This window comes from Hydra vulgaris, chromosome 06 (genome assembly GCF_038396675.1).
Source record: "Hydra vulgaris chromosome 06, alternate assembly HydraT2T_AEP".
Taxonomy (NCBI): domain Eukaryota; kingdom Metazoa; phylum Cnidaria; class Hydrozoa; order Anthoathecata; family Hydridae; genus Hydra; species Hydra vulgaris.
In genome coordinates, this window is record NC_088925.1 from 10776087 (window position 1) to 10788782 (window position 12696).

Genomic DNA, 12696 nt, shown 5'->3' on the forward strand with positions numbered 1-12696 from the left:
GAAGATAAAGGTTAGAGGACTAATTGAGGACATTACCATTTATAAATATAGGAAAATCAAGATTATTGCAATAACAGTTAGCTGAAAAAAATTGAGACTTATTTGAATTAAAGTTCACCAGCCTTTGAAAGCCCTACAAATACCCTCTCCTAACAATCAAAGAGTATTGGCTCCTTATCAAAACAAGAATAAATAGTAGTATCATTAGCGAACAATGTCACCTTGGAGAATTTCTGGGAGATCGTTAATTTAAATTTAAAAAAGTATAGGGTCAAGGAGAGAACCTTGAGGAATCCCTGAAGTTACAGAAAATGAAGAAGAGTGCTATCCATCGAGGACAAATTTAATACTACGATTGGTAAGGAAGGGTTTAATAGTCTTGATATTAACTGATACACCGTAAGAAGGATGCTTATGGAGTAGACCGGAATGCAAAAATTTTAGTATACTACATTTATTTTTCTTGAAAAAATAATTCATTTTTTATATAATATGGCAGTTACATTATCAGAAATAGCAAAATTATATGTCTGACGGAAACTTGGTGTAAAAGTGGTGAAACAAATTATGAATTTAATCTAGTTAATTACACATCAATTAACCAACCACGTGAATTTAGTGCAGGTGGGGGCGTTAGTATTTTATCCACCATTTACTTAATTATATTTTACGTAACAACCTCTGTGTTAATGAAACAGGTTGTGAATCATTATGCATTGAAATAGTAAATAAAACTAAAATGAAAAAATTATAAATAGTATTTATAGACCACCATCTGGTGACATGAAAAAGTTTCATCTTAAAACATTTCTAAACAAAATTAGAGTTACAAAAAAATTTTCTACTTTACTTGATGACATCATAACTAACAGTTTTTATAATAGTCCTCTTCACACATGTATAATTCAGACTTGTTTATTGGATCATTTTCCTACATTCTTAGCAACCAATAACATTTTAATTAACAATATTGCCACAAAATCCACAATATTTCGGCGACAGATCAATGAAAACTCTTTAAAGCATTTTAAAAGCTATTTAAAAATTAATGTATACTGGAATTTAATTTTGCAATCATGTGATGCTAACAATGCTTATAACTTGTTTCTTGGTCAATTTTGCAAGCAATATGAAGTAGCATTCCCAGAAAGAGAAACAGTCATAATTACCAAATCACTTCAAAGTCCTTGGATGTCGATAGGCTTACTAAAATCTTCAAAAAAGAAAGAAAAATTATAACATTTATAACATATATAAAGTATTTAAAAAATATATAACATATACAATATATAAAAAAACGTATAACATATCTAAAGTATTTAAAAAAAAAAACTTATATAAATGAAATAACTTATAAAAATTACAAAAGTTTATTCGAAAAAGCAAAAAGATACTCAAAAAAGCTTTATTATGCTTAGTTATTAAAAATAACACAATGGAAACATACAAAAAGTATGAAATGTAATTAAGGATTTAATTGGAAAAGATAATTATAAAAAATATACTCTGCCAAAAATCTTTTAAGTTAATGGAAAATTAGTTTATTATAAATCTATTTTAGCTGAAGAACTAAATAACTACTTTGTTAATACTGGTCCAAAATTGGCTGCTAAAATCCCACCTAATTGCACTCCTTTGGATTCATATTTAAAAACGTATGATAAACTTATGGACAAAACTATCAGGCAACCAAAAAAGTTCGTGCGGTTTATCCTAATTGCCTATTTCTAAGAAATGTATTAAGAAAACTGGTTGTGGTGGGGGGATGATTTTGCATATAAATTAAAGCTTGTTTTAAGGAGAATTAATCAGTGTGTTTCATAAGTTTTATTAGTGCGTTTTAAATTTAAAAGTCTTAAGTGGAGTATGGCTGTGTCAGATGCAATAATTCGCGCCTGTTTACTTTATGAGTTCAAACTTGGAATAAAAGCTGCAGAAGTTTGTCTTAAGATATGCGCTGCTTTTGGGGAAGGTACCATAGCAGAGCGGACGGGTCAAAAGTGGTTTAAAAATTTTCTTCTGGAAATGAAAACCTTGAAGATGAACCAAGATCTGGAAGACCATCCATCGTAAACAACGAAGAGATCAAGCTGGCAATCTAGCAGGACTCTAGTCAAACATGTCACGACCTTGCCTTAAGATTTAATGTGAGTGATGAAACTATTCGGTTACATTTGCACCAACTTAGGAAAAGTTGGAAGTTGAGCAAATGGGTACCTTATGAGTTGAGTAAAACAAACAAGCTATAGCGCTTAACCATTTGTTCTTCATTGCTTTCCCGCCACAATTTAGTGCCACTTTTTGACCGGATGTTGACGTGCGACGAAAAATGGATTATGTACTGCAACAAAAAACGAACATATCATTGGTTAGCCAGTAACGGTCCAGTACCGATGACTCCTAAACCAAGCATTCACCAACAAAAGGTTTTACTGTGTGTATGGTGGACTACAGCAGGTATCGTTCACTATGAGTTGCTACCAAGTGGACAAACCATTACTGCTGAAATATACTCAGCCCAATTGGACAGAGTTTTGGTTGCTCTTCACCAAAAACAAGTAGCTTTGGCAAACAGAAAAGGTGTTGTATTCCACCGGGACAACGCCAGACCGCACACCGCAAAAATCACACGGGAAACTCTAGCACGTTTACAATGGGAGATTCTACCTCACCCTCCGTATTCACCAGACCTTGCGCCAAGCGACTATCACCTGTTTTTGGCCCTGGATAATCATATGAGGAATTAACAGTTTCGAAATAGAGAAAATCTCCAAAATGAGTTAATTCAATTTTTTAGCTACCAAACTCAAGACTTTTATAAAAATGGAATATACCAGCTTGTTTCGCAATGGGAGAAAGTTATTCTTGCTGAAGGAGACTATTTTTCAGAATAAACCTTATTAAAACTGTTTTTATGTGTATTTATTTATGGATCTGCAAAACCGCACGAACTTTTTTGGTTGCCAGATAGTTTAAAACTTAGCGAGCTGAGAGCTGCATTTAACAGTCTCAAGAGTAAAATAAAGTGAATGTTTTATGAAATTAGTATTGATTTTGTCAAATCAGTATTTGATATTATTGAATATTATTATTTGATATTATTTTTTATTTTATGTTTTTGATCTTTCCTTTAAAACAAGTATTGTTCCTGACAAACTAAAAATTGCCCGTACAACACCAATTTTTAAATCTGGAGATAAGTCAAATATTTTAAACTACAGGCCTATATCTATACTACCTTACTTTTCAAAATTGCTAGATAGAATAATGTATAATAGGTTATATAATTATCTAACTGAGAACAACATGTTGTATTGCAAGCAATTAAGTTTTAAAAAAAAAACTCCACTGAACATGCAATAGTTGAACTTTCTAATCAAATATCTAACGCCTTTGATAATGGCTGTTTTACATTAGGAGTTTTCATTAAACTGTCAAAAGCTTTTGATATCGTAAACCACAATATACTTATAAAAAACCTGAAAACTACGGAGTGAAAAATAAATACTTACTTTGGTTCAAAGGGTATTTGACAAACCAAAAGCAACTTTTATATTATGATCAGAATAACACAATACCATATATTCCATAATTTGCGGGGTTCCTCAGGGCTCCATTTTAGGACTATTCTTGTTTCTATTGTATATAAATGACTTATACTTGGCAACAAATCTTTAAGACCTAATTTTGTTTGTTGATGATTCCAAGCTTTTTGTTCTCACAGAGATATTAAAACACTTTTTAAAATAGTTAGTGAACAGTAAAGCTAATGAATGGTTCGTAAGTAACAAACTTTCATTAAAAGTGGATAAAACCAAATATATACTTTTCCATAAAGTAAATAAATCAGAAAACATTCCTTTAAAATTACAAACCTTATAACTAAAAATACTTATATTAAAGCATACATAAACTTTTTAGGAGTAAAACTGGATGAAAATTTACTGTGGTATTCACATATAAATAGTATTGAAACAACACTCTCAAAAAATATCACAATGATGTTTAAGGCTAAACCTTTTCTAAATGTAGCATCCCTGAAAAAATTGTATTTTGTTTTTGTTCACAGTTATTTGTCTTTTATTGTGTGGGCTAGTACTGGCTATACAAAACTTAAGAAAATCTACAACAAACAAAAACATACGTGCAGAATAGTGTTTGGAACAAACAGAAATACTTCTTGCGAACCACTTTTACGTGCTCTCGGTGCTTTAAGACTCAATTTACACCAAATTTTATTGTTTATGTTTAAAATAAAAATGGGATTGTCCCCGAAAATTTTTCAAACTTATTTTAATAATATTAATCATAAATATTCAACAAAATTTTCAGATAACAACTTTGTTCTTCTCAAGTATAAGTTAAAGTTAACCTCCTATTCAATTAAATACTGCGGACTTTTTCTGTGAAAAAAATTCCCAGAGACAACAAAAAGTCCCAGAGTCAACAAAAATAAGACTACATTAGAACAATTGAAAAATGAATCAAAACGATTATTACTGTTCAGGGAATTTATCCGACTTCAAATGTTTCTTTTAAAGTAGATTTAATCAAATAGAAACAAATTTATTATACCAATGAAATTTAAGTGATGATGTTAAAAATTCATCTTGTGATAATGTTAATTATTAAACTTTATATTATTATTTTTTTATTCAAAACTTTTTGTTTAAATGATTTTTAAATATTTTAGAGGTTGTTAGCATTTCAACACTTCTTAATTACTTGCTATTTTGACTTTCTTAATTTTCTTAGTTAACGGAAATAACCTATTGGTTATTTCCGTTAACAAATCAGCAGTAGAACAAGATGATCAAAATCCATATTGATGATCAGAAAATAAGTTATTAGATTCAAGATGAGAGATTAAGTGTTTGTTAATTAAAAACTCAAAACTTTTCTTATGATTGTAAGAAGACTAATAGGACGGTTGTTAGACGAATCAGATTGCTCTCCAGAATTTTTGAAAATAGGGATAACAGATGCCACCTTCCAGCAGGCTGGAAAACAAGACTCTGATAAGCACTTGTTAATAGTTTTGAAAGCATAGACCAAAAACATGACACACGCATCAAAAAGTAGGGCCACACGTCGTTGGATATATTGTAAAGAAACTAAAAAAATGCCTTTGTACATTTTTCAAAATATTTATATGTTGTTCTAATGTTGATGAAAACAATCTTGAGAATACTGTTTTAAAAAGTGTTTCTAGGGGTGGTTTTACTATTCCTTCACTACCACTTCTGGATTATGTTTTCACCTCCTTTGATATGATTGACTACTCATATGACAAAATAAAGATAATTTATATGCTCGACAAGCTTTAGAATCTTTGTTAAATCACTTTTGAGACTCTTTTCAGATTTTTGTTTTTCACGTACATGAGAAAACTGGGGTGAAGCACGCTAGAAGAATTGTTGTCAACATTTTTTCTAATAATAGAAAAAATTATCTCTATCTGCAAAGTAGTTGTTTCAGCGTGGAAAATAATGGTAAACAACCATCCTAAACTTGCTATTTTGACCTACCAAAACGAACTCTTGCCGGTCATGGTTAACCTACTTAAAAAAGTAAGGTTTTTGAAAAATAAGGTTTGACAAATAATCAGGATGTAGGTTTAGCGTCGATTGAGGTTTGGCGTCGTCGGGGTAACACAACCCCTAGAAACATTTTTTTAAATAAGGATCACACTTGAGATAAATATTTTTTATCTATGCTTTTCTGTTTCTAATTATAATTACTGAGTACGTCTATGACACTAAAGTTTGAGTTTGCTAAGTTTACTTTGGTTAACAACACTCGTTAAAAAAAAAGAAACATTTAATATTATTGCAATGGTTTAGTTATTTAAAAATATATTTACATTATACATTATAATGAACACAAGCTTTAAGAAAAAAAATTAACTTTCCTGCTTGTTTTTTTTTCTGCAAGGTTTCATTTCCACCGGGTACGGAACGTTTGTTGAACGTCTTAAGAACACCATACGGACTTGTGACGTCTATAAAGCGTTGTCTTATAGACGTCTTTGTCCGCCTTCAAAGTCAATGCTTATAGCAAGTTCACATTTGATTGAAATTAACGTCAATTCAAAAAGGCATCGTTTGATCATTGTTGATCACAGATAGTTTTTGATAATCTTTAGTCTGCTGAAACTTTTCTCTTTCTTAGCAGATGTACAACGAAAAGTCAAGTCGATTTTGTAGAGGATAGACTATAGTCTATCCTCTACAAAATACATTCTTTACATCCATTCTTAATACAGAAATAGACGACATCATGTTTTTCTAACTATTGTTAGAAAAACATGATATCATCTATTTCTCTCTTAAGAATGGATGTACTCTTCCATATGTAGTTCATTTGTCATTGTTGGAGTATTAATGAATACACTTTGAAAGGCGCGATTTGGTTTCAAGTGGAGAGGGGTTGCCATACGAGTTTTTGCCGAAAATATTTTCAACACATAAAAACAAATCTAAATTGCTCCAAAAGTATTGAAATCATTTAACTAATAATTTTTTTTTCTCCTAAAAAAAAGGTTTACCATTTGCAAAGTTTGTAGTTTTACAAAACTTTGTTAACGGTAAACAACAGACGTTTAGGGGCAAGCCCCAATTTAACTTTGAAAATTTTCAAATATATTTAAAAAATTTGTTTACGTTCCCCTCTCTTTACTTTCTTCAGAAAAAAACATGCGCCATGATTCTGGCAAGGTACAGAGACTTGCAACTTATGGGATGTTGTTGGACTCTTTCTTATACCTTGGACACACAAACTCCCCATACAATTTATTTATAAATATTTTTCTAGATCGCTACAATAAACATTCCCCTATTGAAGAGAAAGAAATAAAGCTAAAATAATTAAACTGCCTATGGATAACTAACAGGATAAGAAAATCATCAAAAACAAAGCAAAAACTCGATATTAAGTATTTAAAAAACAGAAATGAAACTAACTTAACCATATACAAGGAATATAAAAATCTATTTGAAAAAATTAGAAAGAATTCAAAAAAATATATATTATTCAAAACAACTACAAAATAGCAAAAGTGATATTAAAAAAACCTGGAACATATGGAAAGAAATAATAGGTAAAAACCATACAAAATCAAATAATTTACCCGATAAAATTATCGTTAACAAAACTGAATATATCGACAAAATTTCTATCGTTGAAAACTTCAACAGTTTTTTTGCAAACCTAGGCCCTAACATGGCTTCTAAAATTTAATGCCCTGATATCTCCTTTGAAAACTATACCACAAACTAACATTTCTGTCTAAATATTTTCTCTGGACTAAGCCATGAAGAACTAGAAAATTGTAAAAAACTCGCTTACGACAAATAAGGCTCCTATGATAAACAACATTTGTAGCTATATAATTGTAAATTTGTTTCCGGTGATAAAACAACTAATCTATGAAATATTTAAATCTTCAATTATTACAGGATCTGTTCCGAATAAATTAAAAAAAGCTAAGGTAATACCAATATAAAACACAGGGGATTCATTTACACTAAATTACTACAGACATATCTCAGTTCTTGCTGTAATTTCAAAACTTTTGGAAAGAGTAATATATAATAAACTGTATAAATATCTAATAAATAACAAAACTCTAAATGGAAAACAGCTTGGCTTCCAAAAGCAACATTCGAACCTTGGAGTCTTTGTTGATTTATATAAGGCGTTTGACACAGTAGATCATACTATCTTAATAAGGAAAATGAAAAAATATGGGACAAAAGGTGTTGCAGTAAACTGATTCAAAAAATTTTTACTAGACAGAAAACAATGCGTTATTGCTCATGAAAAAAAAATTTCAAAATTACTCAAAATTAAATGCGATGTCCCCAAGGTTCCATTCTTGCACCTCTTTTGTTTTTAATATACATAAACGATCTTCCTAAAGCCTCAAGTAGATTGGATGTCGTAATGTTTGCAGACAACACTAATTTATTGTATGCATCCTCATCAATTACAGAACTTTATGAAACTACAAATACTGAAAAACTAAACAGTTGGCTAAAATCTAACAAATTATCGCTAAACACAGAAAAAACCAAATACACTCTTTTTCATTCTAATCTTAAAAAATACCTCCCACTTACGTTCTATATAAACTACCTAAATATAGGTATAACTTAAATATAGATTCTAAAGAAATAGAGAGAACCCAAGCAACTAAATTTCTAGAGATACTTATTGATGAGAAGATCTCATGGAAATCACATATAGATATATCAAATACCAAAATATCAAAAAACATTGGTATCCTTTACAAAGCTAGTTCTATACTGTCTCCTGATAATTTAAAGTTTCTATACTTCTCGTTCATACAAAGCTACTACATATACACTAATATTGCATGGGCGAGTACTCATAAGTCCAAACTAACCACACTGTATAGAAAACAAAAACATGCTGCATGAACAGTTTTTAATAAGGATAGACTCTCCCATGCTGAGCCACTTTTAAAAAATTTGCATTAAATGTATATCAAATCAATATATTTCAAAATTTATTATTTATGCTCAAATATAAACCTGGACTTGTTTCTTCTCACATTTCAAAGAATTTCTTTAAAAGTAGCAAAAATAGATACCATACCAGAGGAACGGGAAACTTCAACTTACCTTTTAAAAAAACTAATCTCTCGCGCTTTTCCTTTTCGTACTGTGGTCCTTGTCTATATTTGTTTCAACTTGTTTCTCTGCGCAGCGGCCTTGTTCGTCAAGGTTTGTGTTTCGGAGTTATAGAGTTGAGAGAGGGTTATAACCACAAGTAGCCTCCTCATCTGTAGTGGCCTTCTCGGCCTTGGGGAGGTGAATTACAAAAAAAAAAAAAAAAAAATATAACAAATTAATATTTAAAAATACTCAACTGAAAAAATATAATAACTTAAATACTCTAAAAACGTTATTATAAGATCTCATTTTAAACACTAACAATTTTATGAATTATTATTAACCCTAAAACATCTGAAACTATGCATAAAACTAACTTTGTTCTGAAACCAGTAAATGTAAACTCTAATAACTCAAAAAACTCTAAATAATTCAAAAACAACAATAACAAAAACAAAACAAAAACATATAATAGGCTTATTTATCAACGCTTGAACGACATTATAATAGTTATTTAGCAAATCGTGTACCTACTTATATTTATCTGTATTAAAATAACATTTAAAAAATTAAAAACTTCTTTTTGTACGCATTCTCTGTTTTTTGCATTTTGCATTCTAATTTTCATTCTGCCGAAACTGATAACACTTTTTAAATTTAAAAAAAAAAACCAAATGATAACTTAAAACTTTAAAACCCAAAATAATAAAAATAGGGAAGTTTTTGTTGTGTTTTCTGTGAAAAAAAACTAAAAAGATTTATATTGCAGTTCAAGATACTATTGAAAATCTGGAACAGACGTATGTATACATGAAAGAAATTGCAGACTATCCTTCTTCAATATGTGGAAATTGCCAAGCTAATTTGTACATGCTTCCAAAAAAAAAGAAAAAAAAGAAACCCCCAATCAGATGGACACAGAAGATAGAAAAGGTTAGGTTTAAGTTAATTGCATCTGTTATAATATATTTTTAAAACAACTGCTAAAGTATGAAGATGTATATTAAAGTTCTTAAATGTTATTGTTTAGACTGATTCGATTTCCAAGAAGCGCAAGTCTGACATTATTGCAATTGAGATTGATCAGAGTTTTTCTACCTCTCCAAAAAATACGTTAAAAACCTGGTCTAAATGTCTATTATTAATAGAAAATATAAACAGAGAATTATATTTATAACATGATATTGGTATACTCAAATTATCATCAAAGATATATATTTTAGTTCTGGCTTAGAGCACAAATGTTGCAAATCAACTGCTGTAAAAAGTCTCACATAATTGGCATAGTAGCAAGGTTTGATTAGTGCAGAACAGGTGGCTTCTTCCGTAAACAAGAAAAAAATGAACATTGAACAAGTAAATTCGATTGATTTTATTTAACCACGTGTGGAAAACCTGTGATAATAAGAGTTGGTAGTTTTGAAAACAAAGTAGACAAATATGAAATTTAGTAAGTCTCTTTTAAAACATTCAAGCAACTTTAAATAAATCTTGATCTTTTAAACAGAGGAACTAGAAAACTAGATGTCTATTCTAAACAAAGCCACAGGAAAGAGAGTTTTTTAGTCAGAAGTGAAGAAGTTATTGTCAGATCTTGAGTTAACAGTAAAAAGTTATTTCAGTGCTCAATCCATGTAATTAGAGGATAAAAAGGCTGATAGAAACCTAGTTTTTGTAAAAGATTCTTCAGATTTTTGTATGAACATTATATGTGAGAGAGCGTTAAATCCTTTTAATACTATAGTACAAATTTCATTTGATGTAGGTATAGGTTCATTGAAAACATGTGTTAATATCTTTGATGCAGATAAACTTGAGGTTAACAGTAATAATATAGAGAACAGAAGTAAATGTCGGGGATCAGACAAATGTATGGAATCTGGTGTGTAACATATACAGTTTATTGCTTTTGCTGAAGATGTTCCTGAAACATAAAAAAATACAAAATAAGTTTTAGATATTATCCAGCTAAACAGCCTTGGTTTTCATATTGCTTGGGATTTGAAGTTGGTTTACATGATTACGGGCTTATCTGGGAATGGTGGCACCCATGCATGTTTATATTGTGAAAGTGAAAAGACTATAAATGTCGGAACTCTAAAAACTTTCAAAAGCTTTGATCTTCATCTTTCTGAGTTTCAAGCAGCAGGAGAAAGTAAAGAAAGAGTACAGCAGTATAAAAATGTTTCACGAAAAAGGCTTATTCATCTTGATGAAGATCCAGAAGTTAGATTGACAAGCAAAGCTCCTTCATTATTATTACATACATTAATGGATGTCCTCAGCAACTTAGTTTTAACTCTTTGGCCAAACTTTATTCAATAGCTGTCTGGGTTTGACGGAGTGAGATGTAACAACAATAACAACAATAACAATATATATTCTGAAATAAAAGTTTTTACATTTCTTGGTTATATACTAATAATTCGAGTGCCTATCTTAGGTAAACACCTGCTAAATAATAATAAAATAACCTTTTGGCCAACAAATGAAATAATAATAGCAATCACATTTAACGAAAAGAATTATAATAATAACAATAACACTATTAGATATAGTAATGACATTAATAATGATTATATTGGTAATAATAATGCAGTGGGTTGCATAAATATAGAGTCACTACTTTTTTTGTGTTAGTTTTTCGTTTTGTTCACAATCTTTAAAACCAACTAATTATTACGATTAAAAGCGTATTAAATATCTTAATTAATTGGTTCTCTATCGAATGATATATAATTGGAACTCGTTAGGTTAACCAGACTTGAGTAATTATTAGAACATATCTGTATTTCTAATGTAGCAAAAATATAGAGTCAACTAAAACTTAACGACTTAAGCTTTAGAAAGAATTTCCAATAAAATTATGCATCCGACTAGTTTAATCTATGCCTAGACGTGTTCGTGCATATGTGAAAGTTCGTGGTGCGCATACAAAATACTTAAATGCACCCTGACTCTATATTTTTGCTCTGTTTTTTTCATTTTTATTTTTTTAACAGTTGTATTTATTTCTCATAAAAGTAACTAATTTTTTTTTTAAAAAACTTTTTTTTTATTTTGTTTATAAAACCACTGTTAATAAAATTTAAAACAACTTAATTTATTAACTTTTTTGTTTGCTTTAAATTTTAAAAAAACTCTATATTTATGCAACCCACAGTAACAACAATCAGGGCCGCTGAGAGCCGTCACGCCGCCTAGAACAGCTACTCTGATTGGCGCCCTTATTTATCAAAACTTCCCTATACTATAGGTACCTTATATATTTTTTTAGGTACCTTCTATTCATTTGACGCCCCTTGGATATCTGCCGCCCGGGAAAAACTGTCTCTTTCACCCCCCTCCTCTTGGCGGCCAGAGGACGAGGGGGTGAAAGAGACAGTTTTTTCTTTGTCCTGATGCTTTGAAACCTGACAAGCGTATCTAAGAAGTGATCCAAAAATTGCATATTATATTTGAGTAATGTTTCATAATTAACATTGAGAGGAAAATAATATATTTGAATCAGTTTTTATTTTAGGATACTTTAATGAAACTAAGGAAAAGATTTTTTTTAACCATTTAGTCAAAAGTTTAGGTTTTAATACATTTTAGATTGACTTGATTTGAAAGTGATAAGTTCATTTTTGCTGGTATTAAGAGTTAGTTTGATAGAGCGCATCCATTAAAGTAGATTGGATAAATCATGTTTATTAATTTTTTTTATAATTTGTTTGTTATAAGTAAGTCAGTGTTGTCAACAAAATGGTAAGCCGTTGAAAATTTTAGAAAGATATTAAGATCATTTATAAAAATAAGGAAAAGCAATGGTGCCAATACAAAACTTGGGCTAAAATGTGGAGAATTTTATTGACAAAGAATTGGCATCATTGATGGAGACAAATTGCGATCTATTAAGAAGATATGATAAAAATCATTGGAGTGCAATACCACGAACACCATTGTGTTTCAATTTACTTTGGAGGATGTAGTAATCAACAGAATCAAAGGCTTTCTCAAGAAACACTCCACATGCAAAAAATATTTTGTCAAGAGCTTTTCTTATAATTTCAGTTCT

The 12696-nt window shown here is 30.0% G+C and overlaps 1 protein-coding gene across 1 annotated transcript; it reads left to right on the plus strand.

The window, feature by feature from the left end:
- The first annotated feature begins 2336 nt into the window (after positions 1-2336).
- LOC136081187 (histone-lysine N-methyltransferase SETMAR-like) lies at positions 2337-2894 on the plus strand. Its single transcript, XM_065798485.1, has 2 exons — positions 2337-2713; positions 2798-2894. The coding sequence occupies exons 1-2, from the start codon at positions 2337-2339 to the stop codon at positions 2892-2894; spliced, it is 474 nt and encodes a 157-aa protein (XP_065654557.1).
- The last annotated feature ends 9802 nt before the right edge of the window (positions 2895-12696 follow it).